Source organism: Neomonachus schauinslandi, chromosome 5, assembly GCF_002201575.2.
Source record: "Neomonachus schauinslandi chromosome 5, ASM220157v2, whole genome shotgun sequence".
NCBI classification, from domain to species: domain Eukaryota; kingdom Metazoa; phylum Chordata; class Mammalia; order Carnivora; family Phocidae; genus Neomonachus; species Neomonachus schauinslandi.
The window spans coordinates 101,763,809-101,781,561 of NC_058407.1; the positions used below are offsets into that span (position 1 = coordinate 101,763,809).

General features: G+C 51.4%; 1 protein-coding gene across 1 annotated transcript in view; it reads left to right on the top strand.

Moving 5' to 3' along the window:
* Positions 1–6,534: 6,534 nt before the first annotated feature.
* The window catches only part of WNT5B (Wnt family member 5B), a 12,252-nt gene continuing 1,033 nt past the window's right edge, over positions 6,535–17,753 (top strand). The window contains exons 1-3 of the mRNA XM_021690627.1: positions 6,535–6,683; positions 8,111–8,358; positions 12,807–13,099. Coding sequence (XP_021546302.1) covers positions 6,607–6,683; positions 8,111–8,358; positions 12,807–13,099 — 618 coding nt within the window. The 5' untranslated portion in view covers positions 6,535–6,606. The remainder of the gene's footprint in view (positions 6,684–8,110; positions 8,359–12,806; positions 13,100–17,753) is intronic.

Here is a 17,753-nt window from a genome sequence, read left to right on the forward strand (position 1 = left end):
GGCACCATCCGCAGAGTTCAGATTTAGCAGGTCTGGGTGGGGCTCGAGAATTTGTATATCTAATCAGTTTCCAAGCCATACTGATACTGTGAGTCTGGGGACGGTATTTTGAGCAACCTGGTAGCTGGCTATTACCCTGGAAATCAGAGAACTGAGCGTGGAAGGAATTCATTCAATCATTCCAAAGATAAGAATTAGACAAAAGACACTTACAAATTGTTGGAGGCAAAGGAGGCCATTCTCAGGCTCTTGTAGCTCGAAGTGAGGCCGCAGGAGTGGAGGGTGGGGAATACGCTTTGTAAATACTATGGAGGCCCAGCCAAGAGGACTTGACAATTGGTTGGGCGTGGAAGGTAAAGGAGAGGGAGGAGTCAAGATGAGCAGCAAGGTTTTAGGCCTGGATCCAGGAAGAGACTTGGAGGGCAAAGAACAAGCAAGATTGTGAGGGAGAGTGTGATCAATCAGTATCTCAACTCCTGTACTGAGCTCTCTGAGAAGATTTACCCAGCCACCATTTCAGGTCCCATTACTGCAGATCACGCGAGTTTTCCTGGGTGGCGCATGGCTGAATGCTTGTTGGGAATTCAGTATCGGGGTTCAGAGGGACTTCATAAATTTAATGAACAAGAATGATTCTGAGGACACTGGAAATTATTGAAGTCCTTCTTTATTGCAGTCTCTCTCCTACCTTTCTCAAAACACCTTGAAATTTTCTTTGACCAAACCCCATCTTTATGGGAAATCCTTCTTCCCCTTTTCTCCTACACATTCTTCAAGGTCCTACTCCATTCCCACTTCCTGACTATGAAGCATCCCTTGGACTCTTCAGGCACTTGGTGTGTCCTGCCTTTCAGAGTAGCTTTTTCATGTTTCCCACAGCTAGATGAAGTGCTGCAAGGAGCACCGTTTTAGACATTTTCAGGTTATCTTATAATAAACAGCTTTAGGGCGCCTGGGTGGCTCAGATGGTTGAGCGTCTGCCTTCGGCTCAGGTCATGATCTCAGGGTCCTGGGATCGAGTCCCGCATCGGGCTCCCTGCTCCTTGGGAGCCTGTTTCTCCCTCTGCCTTTCTCTCTCGCTCTGTCTCTCATGAATTAAAAAAAAAAAAAAAAATAAAATAAACAGCTTTAGAGGCTGCCTGCTACTCATGTCTTTGAGGAAAAGGTAGAAACAAAGCTGAGACCTGGAATCTCCAGAATCTCAATTAGCAGCTAACAGTAGATTGCCAAATAGGGATACATTAGTAGAAGCAGCTTTTTCTGTGGGCTGGGCCATATGGAAACCAAAAGGACTCCTTTGTCCAAGAGAGACTGGCCTCCGTAGCCTGCCTTCTATTTTCTCTCTTTTTTTTCTTAAAGATTTTATTTATTTTTTTGAGAGAGAGAGCCCAAGCTGAGCTTGAGCTGGGGGAAGAAGCCGAAGGAGAGGGAGAAGCAGACTCCCCGCTGAGCAGGGAGCCTGGAGCAGGGCTTGATCCCAGGACCCTGACCCAAGCCGAAGGCAGATGCTTAACCAATTGAGCCACCCAGGCGTCCCCATAAAGGATTTTTTCCCTTATATTCAAAGCGAGGATAATAATGGCATAGATCACATAGAATTTTAGTGAAGCTTAAATGAGAGAATTGGGTATAAAATATTTGTCTCAGTGCATGTAGAAGGTGCTCAGTAAGTGTCCTCTAGTATCAAGTATTGTCACCAGTTATCAACCAAGAGCCATTTATTATTGTCTAGTAAAACTATACTAGGCACAGTGGTGCATACAGAGGAAGTAGGGGAGGTAAGTTTGTATGTTCGGGAAACTTCGCGTCTACTGGAAGAAATATGCACGGTTCCAAGGCAGCCTGTGTGGAATGGTGTCTTCACAGTGCCAAGGAAATCCCAAGTCAATGGAAAGATTTCCATGGCGTGGAATTAATCAAAGACAACTTTATGGAAGAAGTGAATCTTGAGCACGGACTTGGAAGTATTGTTGGAGATGAGAAAGCATCCCTGGGAAGAGGAGCAGAATGAGGGCTTGGGGGGTGGGAGGGGCAGAGCTTGTTCTAGGAGCAGGGAGAGATTGGAAAAGAGACCCCAAAGCGGGAATTTCAGGAGAAGAATGAGACGTAAAATGAGGCCAGGCTGGGAAGTTTAGAATGGTTGAAGAGCTGGGAACCACTATAAGTCTTCAAATGGGAATATTATGATGCAAGATTTGTGTTTCAGGAAAACTGGTGTGGGCGCCATTGGGTTAGACCACAGAGGACTGCTCTGGTGTTCAGGTGTATTTACCTGAAAATAGAGAAGGAAATTACTGAGCCTGAGTGCATTTTAGGAGGTGTTTGTCAAGTGTTTTGAGATCCATACAGAATCTTTCTTGGGGCACCTTGGTGGTTCAGTCAGTTAAGTGTCTAACTCTTGATCTCGGGGTCGTGAGTTCAAGCCCCGCATTGGACTCCATGCGGGGTGTGGAGCCTACTTAAAAAAAAAAAAAAGAATCTTTCTCTACAGTGGTGGAAATGATGTGGCGGAAGGGAGAGAAGCCTCCAGCATCCTGCTCCTGCCCTACCTGCCCCCACAGAAATCATGGAATCACTGGCGACAATGGGAGTGTGGCCAGAGTTCACAAAGGGAGACACTCGCTTCCCAAAGACTGCTAAGAGTGTCTGTCAGGAACACTGACAAAATTGCAAAGGTATTTTTTTTAAGGAGGTTCCATGCCCCAGCTCAAACTCACAACCCTGAGATCAGGAGTCACGTGCTGGACTGCAGTCCAGGTGGACTGCAAATGTATTTTTTAATCACATGTTCCATAGCTCCTCCTTGGGTCACACAGAAAGAATTAGCCAGTGGCAACCAGGAAAAGGCTCCCCTGGAGGCTGTTGGTTCTTTCTGGGTAGGTTTTTAGGTGTGAGGGTGCCTGTCTGGGACAACGGGGCAGGTGTGGGATGTGACACCATTTCATGTGTGACTCATACCTTACTTGAGTTCTCGGGCTCTGGGGGAGGTCAGTCCTGAGCACCCAGTGGTGGCCTCTGTGAACAGCTAATGACCTTGTCAAAGCCCTGCCGTTGGGGGGTAGGGGGTTGTGTTTCATGGTGGCTCTGCTCTGAGGTGTGGGTGGAAGCACACTTGTCCACGTCTCTCTCCTTGGGCTCCTACCTCTGGGCTAACTACTTAAGGGAATGAAAAATGATGACCGAATCCAAAAAAGGAAGAAGACCTGGAGCCCTGTCTGCAAATATGCACCCCTTTGGTTGTGCTGGTAAAGCGGGCATCGCAGTCTCAGTGAAGGACATGGCACAGCGGAGTCCGGGATGTGGGGTCGCAGCCCTGCCACCTCCCTATCTCCACAGCAGTTTGAAGACAGGTGGGCTGGGCAGATATTTCAGAGTCTGGCTTTCCCTACGGGACCCCGAAGAATGTACACTATCACCCTTTACCATTCTTGATTCTTGTCCCGGCTTTCCTTCTTGCAGTATTCACGGGACCTAACACAGGAGGCGTTTCCTTGCTCACTGCCCTGTCTCCAGCCCTTAGAGCAGTAACTGTTACAGACGAGGCCCCTGGTGCACCTTTGATTAATGACTTTATGAATAAACAAATAACTGACTGAAGAAGTAGGGCAGAGCAGATGTCTGACCAGCTCTTTCTGGCCCTCTGGAGGCATCTTCCCTTTCCCTGACCCTCTACCACTAAAGGACAGAGACCCTGGAGTCCCCCGTGCTTCACTGTGTTTGCTGTGTTTGATAGCGGGATTCACCCCCCAGCAAGGGGAGAGGCTTTCGTTCTCTGAGGAAATCCGTGGTTATGACAAAAGGCGGAACAAGGAATTCCCTCCCCTGTCTTTTCCGTATTTACTAGCTCTTTCTTCCTATGCAAAGAAGAGCCTCCCCTGGTTGAGTCGTGCTGTAAACCTCACCTGTGAGCACAAACAGGGCTTTCCATGTGTCCCACTCATCAAAGCCAAACCATCCGGCCCCACCCAGCTTCCCTCCACCCTGGCTGGGCTGAGGCCAGAAGTTTCCATGCTGCCCATGTTGATGAACCCAATCACCAGTCTTCACTTTTCTCCTCCCAGCTCCGCACAAGGAAAGCCAAGAATGTAAGCCAGGGCCGAGAGCTGGCCCCTAGGGCTCTGTGACATGCCAAGGGTGGGTCACATCTGCCTGCGTCCTGCCAGAGAGCATCCTGAGAGGTTGTCGTGGAGGTGGGGGCGGGGGGAGGGCGTGCAATTTCAGGTGCCACACATCTGGAAGGCAGAGAAAGAAGTCACCACACGTGCGGTAGTCTGTTTTTTCTTTTTAAAGTTTTTAAAATATATATATATTTTAATGCGTGGCCAGTTTGATGGAAAGCACAGCATGGTAGGAACAGCTGGGCCGTGAGCCCTCTCTCCGTTTATGCTCGTGAGGCACCGAGAGGTGGGATTAGCAGCTCTTGGGAAGTTTGGCCCTAGCTGGCCTGTCACTGGGGAGTCAAAGCCACAGTGACCATTAGCAGGCACGGACTCCTGTCCTTGGCTCAGAAACGGTGCCCCCCCGCCCATGTGGCCTCGGTTGAACCTAGGAGTTGCAGAGCCAGAAAGATTTCACAGGAGCTTGATGAAAAGGTGTGGCAGAAGTGAGAGACGCTGGTGTGAGGGGGGCATCCCCGGGGATAAGACGTGTCACCCGTTGGGAGACAGAACTCAGCTCTCGGGCAGTAGGAACGTGTGAGGATGTGTGGGGTCGGCGGGAGGCGCGGTGGCGGGAGGGTCGGTGTGGGGGAGGGAGGAGGACCACAGGGGAATGGGGGCAGCTCAGACTCCTCAGTCCCCAAGAAGGACTGGTAGGTGGAGTTGAGGATGTTTGCACAAGGAAACCCTTTGAAGCTCTTCTCTCGTCCTCCCCTCTCTGGACCTGGTTCCCTCCCCTCCATAAAGCCATTAGCTTCTGGTGCCGGCCCTATCTCTGCTGCATCTCTCTTGGTTCCAGTCGGTGCATTCACAGACCTCCTGCCCTGAGGGACGGGGAGGATTTATGGGGGGGTAGAGGGTAGAGGGGGAGGGGGCATCCTTTAGAGGAGGCGAGGTCTGTTAGGAAAGTAGAGTGTGGGGAGCTGTTACTCCGCGGCGCTAGAGGCCAGATCATTTCCGACCGGGCTCTGCATGACAAAGGGGAAGGAGCAAGTTTCTTCTTTGATCTGCCCCCTGCCGGCCCCACACACCTGCCTGTTGGTGCTCCCGCCCCAGCTGAGACCTCAAGAAGAAAAACCAAAAGGGGGTGGGGACCAGGCTGTGGCCCAGCTTCCCTGGACCCTGTTCAGGCCACCTTCCTCTCTTGGTGGCCCCAGGACAAAAATATCTCCTAGGCTGATGACCCGAAGCACCTGCCGCCCTCTCCTGGAGAGCCCGGAGACCCAGGGCCGTGGGAGCCGCGCGGTGAGATGGGGTGGGGGCGGCTGGGAGCGCGCGCGCCAGTGTGTGTGTGAGCGTGTGTAGAGTTGGAGGTGTTAAGGGGTCCTGGGAAGAAGACTCATTGGAGATGTGGGGTCACGCCCTGGATGAAAGCTAAGGGGGAAACGAGGTGGGGGTGAGTGGAAGGGGGCGTGTTTTTATAGACTTGCTCTAGGATCCAGAAGCAAGGATTTTCCGTTTGTTTCCAAGGGCTGGAGGAAGGGTGCTCTTTCGGGGATACAGGCACAAGCGTGAGTTACAAAAAGCACAGGCAAAGATGTGGGAAACTCTTGAGCTCCAAGGGAAGGGGTCGTTGCTTTTGGAAGATGCGTCTTCGGCGCAGACCACTGAGGCCAGCGTTGCAGACCCAAGAGCTCGCTGTTGCCATCAGTGCTCCCGGCCGCCCCTCGAGGGCCACAGCGCAGAGGAGGGGAAGGAGGCCACCTAGGAAGAGACCACCTCACCCGAGGGAGCTTTAGGGGCACATGGCATTTCTCAGAGAAGCTGCCCTGAGAAAGTGCAAAGTCCTCGCCCTTCTGTCTGCTCTATTCCTGGTAAACAGGAGCTGAGATGCGGAAACTTCCTTGGAGTGAGAAGGGTACACATTGGGAGGGAAGACTCCTATTTGGCTGCAGGCAAATCCAACTCACCAGCTGTTCTTAGCCCAGGAAGGAGCGCTCTGACTGGAGTGAGACGTACAGGGAGGAGTGGATGGTGCCCTGGCTTCTTTGGATGTTCTGGAAGAAGGGCAGGTGTGAGCTGCAGCAACCACAGCATCTTCCTTGATGCTACCTGGAGCACATTCTGTTTTGGAAATGACTTGTTTTCATTTCTCTTTTCTAGTTTCTCAGCTCATTGTTTCCTTTGGAATTAGGTCCTGGGTAAGGTTCCCACAGTTTGGGGTAAGAGACACAAAGGCGGTCCCCTGGTGAGAAGAGTAGCCGTAGGAGGTGGAAGATGGAAAGAGGCTGAATCTCTTTGTGGGGGGAGCAGAACTTGACGTTAGCCCCCCTTAGCACCTAATCCTTGGTGCTAACCCTCTCCTCGTCTCCCCCGGTCCTGCCTCATCGGCTGCATCTCCACATTGATGCTCCCTCCATTCTGTCTTCTCCAGGGAGCCCCATTTCGGAAGCCGACCGCCCCCGGGGTCTTCCCAGGGCACTGGGGGGGGCCGAGGCCGAGGCCAACCATGGCCAGCCTCCTGCTGCTAGCCGCCGCTCTGCTGTCCAGCTGGGCCCAGCTTCCGGCCGAAGCCAGCTCCTGGTGGTGAGTGAGAGCGGCTGAGGCCCTTCTCTACAACCTACGCCTCCTTTGGTAATTAAATGTGGAGAAGGGTCACCATGCGTTGTGATCATTCCTTTATTGGTAGGAATCCTAAGGATGGCTTTCATCCCAGGAAAACTAGGACAGCCTTTCCTCGAACAAGCCCCCAGAGGTGAAGGTTCAGCGAGGATAAAGGATTAGTTCATTTGGGTTTTTCCTCTGATCCTGTCTGCTTTCCCCTTTTTTGGGACCTTCCTCCGTCCCCATGGGTTGTTAGAAATAGCTCTTGCGTTGTTATTGGATCAATAAGAACATTGATTTCTTTTTTTCCAGTGGGAGCAAGGAGAATAGAATTCCTATTTTATAAGTCTGAAGACCAGATGAGAGGTTGAGAGATTTGCAGGTCCCTTGTGTGGCCTTCTTTTGTGTTTTTAAGACTACTGTCATGGCCAAGTCAACCTGGAAATGGCCGGCCCTCCCCACCTATCTTGCCTGGGCTGGGCCCCGCTCACATTTGTACTCAGATGGCACATCTTACAGTCTTCTCATCTAACTGAACACTTTACTCTATCTGGTAGAGCATGAGCCGAAGCGAGAGCCCCTGAACGGATAGAGTGGGTTAGGGGATTTGTGGGTGGGATATGGAAGCGAAAACCTTTAGACTGTGTTGTGATGTATGTAAATTGGCTTCTGTTTGCAAGGCATAAGGGCAGTGCTATTTGAAGGAATTTATTGCTTTCCATCACATGCCCTGCGCACGGGCTAAAGTGAATGGATCATCTGCACCCCCTGAATAAGTCATGTGCTGTCCCGTTAAGGTTTGGCTGTTTCTGTCCTCCACCTGGAATGAATGTCCTCTGCCCTCTCTGTTGCCCTTCTCTGCCTGCCCCCATCCCTTACGACCCATTTCACACTCTGGCCATTGCTTATAAAATCTTTTCTCTGGGCACCTGGGTGGCTCAGTCGTTAAGCGACTGCCTTCGGCTCAGGTCATGATCCCAGGGTCCTGGGATCGAGTCCCACATCGGGCTCCCTGCTCAGCGGGAAGCCTGCTTCTCCCTCTCCCACTCCCCCTGCTTGTGTTCCTGCTCTCGCTGTCTCTGTCAAATAAATAAATAAAATTAAAAAAAAAAATCTTTTCTCTGGCCGTAAGAGCTCTGTCTCTGTCTGGTCACTGTGGATGCAGAAGCGCAAGTCTGGCTTTGGCCCTTGACACCTCCCGTGTCATCCGCGTTTGTGCTTCAGTTTCCTAGAATGCCCTTTGAAGACAGGGCCTCTGTTTTAGGAAGTTTCCTTTCCAAACCCTCGGTACAGGGCCTTGCACAGCGAAGGAAAGCACTTGCTAAATGTGTCGAACGAATGACTTCGTGCTGCACACAGCGCACGCTCACCCCTTGGCCTTCTGTCCCCTTTCTGGCTCTCCGCTGTAGGTCATTAGCTATGAGCCCGGTACAGAGACCCGAGATGTTTATCATCGGTGCCCAGCCCGTGTGCAGCCAGCTTCCTGGGCTTTCCCCTGGCCAGAGGAAGCTGTGCCAACTGTACCAGGAACACATGGCCCACATCGGGGAGGGAGCCAAGACGGGCATCCAGGAGTGCCAGTACCAGTTTCGCCAGCGGCGGTGGAACTGTAGCACGGTGGACAACGCGTCCGTCTTTGGCAGAGTCATGCAGATAGGTAAGAGCCCACCGGCACATGGCTGGCTAGAGGAGCCGGGCTCGCCCCCCAGGCCCGGCAGAGAGAGCCCTCACCGTGTCTGAGTTCTCCGAGGCTTGGAAGCGGTGTGCAAGGGGAGATGGAGATGCACACAGGAAGCAGGGTCTCAGATGCCGTGTGGGCCACCCAGCTAGCGCCCAGCTTCGCCCTGTCTGCGGCGGTCAGCGGCCACTCACTCTGGGAGGGTGGCAGAACAGCAGAGTTGAGTCCGAGTGGATTACACTGCCCTTTGTCTCAGCACAGGGGGCGGGGGGGAGGGGGCTTGGACAGCATTGGGTAGAGAACCGAAAATTGCAGCTCTGAAAGTGTAGATGACTTTTACCTCTGCCACTTGGACCCTGAGAGAGAGATAGAAACTTTGGGCCAAATTGGTGATAGCTGTCATTAACCTGACCCAGATCCAGTCCTGGCTTTTTCATTCCAAAGGGATGTGTGTGAACGTGGGGGAAGGGGACAGACCCAGAAGAAAGATGAGAGGCCACCTCTTCCTGGATTCCTGTCCCTTCCCCTCTCCCCCCTGCTCTCCGGCTGCCCTATTGCTTAGGTGGAGGTGTGATTTGGGGTCTAATTGTTTGAGGTCCTTTTGAAATGCAATCCTCCCCTCCCTGGCAAGAAATTGAGAAATCCGGCCCTATTCTACTGGGTCTGATCGGCAGGGCCATAGAAGGAAGGTGTTAGGGCACTGTGTTCTTCTGTCTCGCATTCTCTAAAAGAGTTTCCCCTCCAAGGAAGGAGGGCATTTGGGAGTTACTTGAGGCTGAGTTTTTCCCAAAGGACGATTTTAGCAGCAAGGAGGGTATGAGGAAGGCCCCTCTCTCCTGACCTCTTTCCCCTACCCATGTTGACAAGTGAGGACCAGGGGAAAGTATGCTTTGAACCTTGCTGCCCTCGTCCTTCCTTTAGTATCAACTCAAGGTCTAGACAAGGAGGGCTCAGATGTTCCTGCCACAGTCCTACTGGGCAGCTTTCCTAAAAGAATGGACTTGGGGTTAAGTGGGAATTGTTCATAATTTATTGATTCTCCTCAAATACACTTAGTATCTGGTAAAGTCTTAGCAGCACTCCCTGCGCTGGGTTCTGGATGAGGAGAGCAGGAGGACCCCAGGTGTAGAGAGAGGCATCCACAAATCACTTTCAGGGAACTAATGCGTGCCTGACATCCCCTAGATCCTTTTCATGTGTAATTTTGTTTGAGTGACAGCCAAAAAGTGAGCTTTACTTGAGGAAAGGAAGGAGTTAGCAGGAATGGAAATGCCACTGGGTGAGGACTGGCTTGGGGGAATGACTTGTGCCAGCCGGCCCTCCCATTCTCCCCGGACCCTGTTCTGTTATGAACGGAACCCCCTGCTTGCCTTATTTTCACAGTTTCTTTTTGTAGCTTCCCTGCAGACTTATGCTACCTGGGAAGCTATCCTCCATTCATGCCCTTGGTCCCAGGGTGGCTCCTGGGGAATCCTCTCTCTCTCTCTTTCTCTCTCTTTCATATATATGACTTCCAAGAAAGTCCTCCCTTCTTTGAAGCTGCTGCCAGAGTCCACCACCAGAGGGCAGCAGAGCACCTTGGAGGGAGCCGTGGTGCATGGCTCAGCCTTGGTCAGGGGTGCATGGGGGCACCTTCCTGGTAGTTGGGTGGCTCTACTGAGAAACAGAGAGAGAGGGCGTGCTCCTGTCCTGCTGTCTCCTTGTAGGGGGAAGATGCCAGGTCTCTCTAGCAGCAACAGGGCTGCGGGTTTATTAGCCTCTATCCTTGAGATGGTTTGAGTTTCCACTCTGAGTTGTTGCACGTTTAGAGAAGCCCCCCAGCTTGCTTGTCCATTCTGAAGCCCTGCATTATGTCTTGCTGGCTGAGAGCAGCACTCGTAGTCTGCACTTAGCAGAGGACCCAGTTGCTCCCCAGGAATGCAGAGCTGCCCACCCTCGATGCCCCAATCAAAAGAGGCAGAGCACCTGCAAGGACACCTAATCCACCTGAGGACAGAGTGGGATCCGAGCCCATCATGATAGGCCAGGACGGTCAGAGCAGAGTGTCTGCATAATTATGCTCAGATGTGGGCACATTATTTTGAAAGGCAATTCTGAGAGGCGTGATTCAGCTCGGAAAAGCATGTTTGCTAAAGAACTGAGGAAGAAATCAGACTTCTGTAGCCTGGAAATGACAAAACATAAAAGGCCTATCAGTTGTTTTCAAATGCTGAAAGGCTGTCAAATGGGAAGGGATTAGACAGTGTAGCTCCAGCAGGCGGAAGTTACAGGGAGGCATTTTTCAAATGACTATAAGAAAGAATGTTCTGGTGATTAAAGTCATTAAAAGATGATGGGCTGGGTTGCCTTGAAAACCCAGCCGGCTTCCCTGAGGAATGCTGTGAAAAGGAAGAGTCACAGTGGGAGGGATGTAGGTCAGGCTGCAGATCAGGGCTCCTCCCTGTCCCAGGATGCCAGGTCAGGGGCTTGCGACTCCATCTCAGGAAGACTTCTCAGGCATGGTTCCCGCACCGAGGGGAATAGGCCCTCCTCCAGACGAGCCTGTTGGTCACTCTAGCATCCTGGTTGCTCATTCTCCTAGTCTGACTACCCTAGATTAGATAGAGCCCTGGTCTCTGGCAGTGGATCAGCACTGACTCAGATGTCAGTCCTGATGGCTGAATCATGAGTGTGACTTCCCACCTCATCTGGGTTTTTCTTGTCCTGCTCCTAGTCCACGTCTGACCAGAAGCTGACCCCTGGTTCTCTGAGAAAAACTGACTTGGCCAGTCTGGTCTGGTTGCAAGCTTGACTGTGTCCTACCTAGACAATCAAGAAGGAGGGCAAAGTGAGAGACCAGTTGAGGACTGTAGACTGCTTCCATCTCCACCTGCCAAGACAGGATTATGGGAGGTCTACTTTTTTTTTTTTTAAAGATTTTATTTATTTATTTGAGAGAGAGAGAGAGAGAGAGTGGGGAGGGATAGAGGGAGGAGCAAACGCCCCGCTGAGCAAGGAGCCTGATGTGAGACCCAGGACCCTGGGATCATGACCTGAGCCAAAGGCAGATGTTTAACTGACTGAGCCACCCAGGCGCCCCTATTTTATTTTATTTTTAAGATTTTGTTTTTTTTTTTTTAAGATTTTATTTATTTATTTGAGAGAGAGAGAATGAGAGAGAGCACATGAGAGGGGGGAGGGTCAGAGGGAGAAGCAGACTCCCTGCCGAGCAGGGAGCCCGATGCGGGACTTGATCCTGGGACTCCAGGATCATGACCTGAGCCGAAGGCAGTCGCTTAACCAACTGAGCCACCCAGGCGCCCTAAGATTTTGTTTTTTATGTAATTTCTATACCCATCCCCACGATGAAGCAGCCAAGCGCCCTACTACTTGCCTTTTTGATTCTAGCCATCCTCATGAGTGTACAGTGGTATCTCATGGTGATTTTTTTTTAAGATTTTATTTATTTGTCAGAGAGAGACACAAGCAGGGGGAGCAGCAGGCAGAGGGAGAAGCAGGCTTCCCGCTGAGCAAGGAGCCCGATGTGGTGGGGCTCGATCCCAGGACTCTAGGATCATGACCTGAGCTGAAGGCAGACACTTAACTGACTGAGCCACCCAAGCATCCCCTCATGGTGATTTTGATTTGCATTTCCCTGGTGGCTGAGTATTATTTTTTTATAAACATTTTTATTGAAGTGGAACGTGCATCATAGGAGTTTTTAAGCGGTTCACTACAGCAATAGAGAGGAACACAGTTCAGAGTTTCTACTGGAAGTGATCTGGACATTTGGTGAGATGGTGCTGAGTATCCTGTAGATGTGGTTCCCCAGTGCTCTCAAGTAGGGAGGCAGCGTGGATCCCGTGCAAGGCTGAGGGAAACAGCATGGATGATTCTGGACATTGTAATTCTGGCTCGCTTCTCCTCCTCGTCTCTGCCACTGTCTAGCTAGATAACGGCAACAATAAAAAAGACAGATGTGTGGCCCATTGAGTGGTGAGAAATTGGCAGCTGTGAGGGAGAGGTTTTTGCTAGGATACAGAGTCCTACTATTGGTCCCATGATTTCTACTCTGGCTCATTCTGTTTGTCCCACATGTCCCATAAATTCCTTAATGCCCACCCTCCCCTCCATTTAGGTCTGCCTCCTCGGAATCTACTGGCCATGTACCCTTCCCTGGAACGGATATTAGTGTGGGCCAGGGCTGGAGGGATTCATTCGTCTGTGTGTTCACAGGGTAGGGGAGGCAAATTTCTGCTCGTTATCAAGAGCAGTTTCCAACCCTTAGAGCCATGGGAAGTGAAAGACGCTTCAGCTGACATCGTTTCGCCTCCTGGGAGTGTTACCGGCCAGGTGATGGTGTTGGGCCCAGGAGAGGCTGAAGGAAGGAAAGGGCCTCCGTAGGAGGCTGGCATCCCTCCCCCCCCCTCTCCCGCCTTCTCTTGCAGGGAGCCGGGAGACCGCCTTCACGTACGCAGTGAGCGCCGCGGGGGTGGTGAACGCCATCAGCCGGGCCTGCAGGGAGGGTGAGCTCTCCACGTGCGGCTGCAGCCGGACAGCGCGGCCCAAGGACCTTCCCCGGGACTGGCTGTGGGGCGGCTGCGGGGACAATGTGGAGTACGGCTACCGCTTTGCCAAGGAGTTCGTGGATGCCCGCGAGCGGGAGAAGAACTTTGCCAAGGGGTCGGAGGAGCAGGGCCGAGTGCTCATGAACCTGCAGAACAACGAGGCGGGGCGGAGGGTAAGCGGAGCTCCCCCACCTCCAGGCACGCACGTGCCGCCCGCTAACCAGCTGTTCTGGGCCGAGCTGGGAGCCGTGGCCTGGCCATGAGGAAGGGGGTCGTGCTGACCACGGTGATTCTGACCTACAGCCGCCGACCTAGATGCCCGCATTGCCGACCTGATCCATTTCACGAGGCTCCATTCCCCAGCAGGGCACGTGCAATTGTCATTTTTATGAACCTTGTTTATTTCTCCCCAGGACAGCTGTCCCTAGAGCACTTGGGAGCAGCCTCGTCGTCAGGATTCCAGGCACTCGAAGTAGAGTTCTTGTCTTCACTGCCCTGCCCCTCCTCTGTAATGGGAGCAGATAGGACAGCCGCCAGTTAAGGCCGTTAGACCCAGCCTAGGGTTTATGATTTGTGAGAGGTGCAGGCGGAAGCACAGCTGACTTTTAAGAGCTGCTATCACGCACATCCGGAGGCCCGATCCAAAAGCAGGGGTCGGCGCTAATGGCAGACACACTTCTACACCCAGAGTGCCTTGCGGGAGCCGAGTGGGAGAGAGAACCATCTTTTGAAGGCTGTCTCACCAATCACATGTGAGACGTGACTGTTTTTGAGTCTCAGTTTCAGTAGAAACTCAAATGTGGGCTTTGAGGTGAGCGTGGTTTCCCGCACGTGCAGAGCGTACCTGGGCATCGGCTCTAGGCTTCCTTGATGGCCGGGCGGAGCGCGCGCGCTTTCTCTGCCTGCACCTCGCTCGTGAGGACCTCACCCCTGGGCACATGCTCGGTCTCCACTTCCCTTTGCTGCGCCTGACATAGTCTGCCTCCGCCGCAGGATCCCGGAGGGCTCGCTCAGGCAGCAGCTCTGCTTGCTGCTGGTTCGGGGTTATCCCGTGTGGAGGGGAGGGTGGGGGTGCATCAGGGTCTCCCTTATAGAGAGACGTGAGGTCTGAGTGCTGGGTGGTAGGAGTTGCTGCCGGCACAGGGTCAGGGCGGACCACAGACCTCTCAGGAAGCTACACAGACTTCTTTCTGGGCGTGTTTTCTGCATTCAGGTCTGTGTCGAGCCAGCTGGCTCAGGGGCCCAGGCAAGATACTGTCGTGAGACCAAAGATGAAGTAATGAAACAATGAGACTACCAGTTTCCTGAGAAGAAATCAATTCAGAAAGTTTATGTTGGTTCATTGGTGATTCAGGAACAGGATATGGATATATTTCTAAAAAAGTATTTACCAATTTAAAAGATCGACTCATGTTTCCCAGTGAGCACATATCAAATAAATGGAATTGAAATGGCTTTTCTGTGACTCGGGACCTGTAATGTTGGTTTGGTAGAACGTGGTAGGCTTGTGTAAACTTAGTCTCGTCAGTAGTGTGATGTCAAGTTGAAATTAGCGTTGGTCATTTGCCCCGTGTCTTCCTTTTAGAGCCCATATCTGAGGCTAGATGTGGGTGTGAGGGGTCATGTTAATCCGGGGCAATGTTAGGAGTTCTGGCTGTTGCTCTGGTTCAAACCAGGGCACAGAGAACAGCACAGTCTTAGATGACTTTCCACTCAGGGCATCTGTGGGGCCACCTCTGTCCCCCACAACTTCCTCTCTGGCAGTCTGCTTGCCAGTCTTTGGGGCTCTGACCATGAGAGACTGGAAAAAAAGGTTAAGATCTTCACTTTATCTCCCGAATGCCCAAATTCTATCCATTTTTTAAGATCCCGGTTCAGATACCGCCTATTCCTTAAAATCTTTCCCATCCTCCATCATTAGTAGGCTCTCTGCATCTGAACTGCAGTAGGTTATTTGCTACATTTTGAGGTCTGGCCTACTTCACCTCCTCCCTCTGGCTGGAGCTTTCTCAGCCCAGGGATTCTGTCCATAGCTCCCCGTGCTTTACTCTGGTGGGTGGGCGCATGTGAATCCAAGCAAAGTTCCCATACTGCCACCTAGGAAGAGGTCAAATTCATGGAAGGCTGTTTCCTGTCCTTACTCTGAGCTCTCCTTGGGGCATTCCGGCAGATGCCGAGGTGACGGCATTCATCCTCATCCGGGCCCCATTGCAGTCGCAGGCTTGACCCCACTTCTGCTGGCTCCTCGTTTTATTGCCCTTAATTGTTTGTTTGTTTGTTCTGGCCCTTATCTTGGCCAACCTTCCTTCCATCTGCCTTGTTTCTCACTCACACACCTTCCCCGTCTTCCTCTGTCTGTCTCCCTGCCTTTGGGCCTCCTTCCCCCAGTCTCCACACCTCTTCCACAGCCTTTATCTCGTCCTTTGCTTCTGTCTGCACCGGGTTGGGAATTCCTGTCCCTCTCTACTTTTTATCCCCTCTCCAAGGAGCAGGCCTCCGCCATCAATCACCATCTGAGGCCAAAGGTATTCACCTCCCACCTCCTCACACCTACACAAAAAAAATTCCGTAGGAAAGACTAAAATGGTGGCAGGAATTGAAAATTCCCTGGATTGTATTTTACAACCAGTTAATTTTATTTTTAAGTCATCTCTACACCCAACATGAGGCTCAAGCTCCCAACCCCAAGATCAAGAGTCGCCCACTCCACCGACTGAGCCAGCCAGGCACCTCAACCCCCAATTTTTTTAAATGGACTATCTAGGATCTGACATCTTGGCCACAGAGTAGATCTGGGGCATACTTTGCAGGAAATTTCTCTTGGCCTTTGAGAGTCTCTAGTAGCCCCATTGTAGACATTGATGGCCAGAGCGGTGGGCTGATACTGCCATGTCACTCAAGGGCTTAAGCACTTTCCAGATAAAAGCTGCTTAATCCTCATGACATTACTATCAGTTACCAAGCTCAGTCATACCATTAGACAGTGCAGAAGAGGGACTTAGGGCTTTGCCAGGAGGCAAGATGCAGAACTAAGAAAATGTTTTAAAAATTAGCTTTTATCGCTTTTTCAGTTAGCAGGAAAGGCTAAAAATTGGGATTTGGGGGGGGGGACTTCTCCTGTCAGAAGAGCTTCCATATATTATCAATAGTAAAATACTTAAGAATACAATTATTACAGTGTCTTTCTTCATAGAGGAGGGGTGGAATGAATGTCTCCTTAGTGAAGATCAGTGACACTTTACTCTGGGATTTGTTTTACAAAAGCTCCCATTCTTACTCTGTGGAGTCTCCTTCAACTCTCCTTCCTCAAATCTCCCTAAGTGTAGGCTTCCAGTAGAGATGCTTATCCTGTCCCCTTGGTCACTTAGTGGCAGGGTACACAGTTTTAGGCCCTTAATGTTTCCTGCTTCCAGCAGCGCCAGATGCCTGACCTCCCTCTCTAAACCAAGGACCACTTCCAGAGGAATGTCAGGCCCCAGCTCAGACTTGGGGTGGGGGGGAATATGTGCCAGAAGAGGGTAATTGCAGACCCCTTCTTTGAAGTGCCTGTTGGAATGGGGTGTTGGTCCCTTTATGCCCTGGGCCTGGAGCTGCCCGCACAATGCTGGTGCCTTTAACCTTGGGGAGGAGCCTCCTTCCTTCTCTACTAAGCCGTTTTTAAGCCCCAAGATTGGAGTGCAAAAGGGCTAGTCATTCTGACTCCCTTCTGGGTGGCCCTGAACAGATTACTGAGCCTCTCTAGAGCTTCAGTTTCTCCAACACAAAATAGTAGGAATAATTCCACACCAGAAAAGAAAAAATCAGGAAGAGTTTTGACAGTAGTAACATGAGCTGATGATGCTGAAGCGATTTCTTGCCCCAGCAGGGGTGTCGGCACTGCACCGAATAAAGACACAATCTGGGGACTCTTGAAAAGAAATCTGAGAGAAATCCTTGGAAAATGAGTCCCGACTCATTTGGTGACAATGGCTGTGGCATAAGAAAATGTTCTGCAGCGGGCTTGCATTTTTATCCTGCCATCTGTAGGCCCGGGCCTGCTGCCAGGGCCGTTGGACACAATGCGTCAGGATGCTTTCATTGAAAAGCACTTTGTAAGCAGCATTCCGGTCGACTCTTGCTTTTTACAGTTTTGATTTGGGATGACCCAAGTTCAAATCCAGTCCACATTGTTGTGGTTCAGTGGCTTTGAGATGGGTTTGTTTTCAGATGAATCGCCCCTGATGGTGGGCCCAGCGACCCGCTCTTACTTGGCCCAGGGCCCCCCCCCTTCCTCCCCACTCAGCCTCTTCAGGGGGTGTCTGCTGGTGCCGGGGTGCAAGAAAATGGTCTTGGTCACAAGTACAGCGTGGTTTGTGGTGAGGCCCCTATGACTCCGTGGAGTTAATGACCAAATGTTAACACAGAAAAAGGCACTGTTGAGTTCTTGGGGGTTTTGGCGGAGAGTCATGGAGAGCTTTTGCAAACCACCGCCATGCCTGCAGTTTCTGTCGCAGGCTGGTATCACGGCTGGATTTTTTTTTTCCGACTGTACTCCATTTCATGCAAAAGCTGGACAGGGTTTGTTGCTTTGTATTTGTTTGTTTGAGACTTTGGTCAAGGTAGAAGTATCCTTTTTTCCCCCTGATCGTAAATATGACACATGTATCATAACAAGTTTGAAGTAATAAGAAATGGACAAAGTAGGAAGGGCAAGGGCACCAAATGCCATCATCCCTGGACCATTGCCTCCCCAGTGTTTTTCTACGTAGTGCTCCTTTTATCTGCTTTCAATCTGGGTAACCGAGCTTCCTGGAAAGATCTTTCTGTACATTTGAAGACTACTCCCCC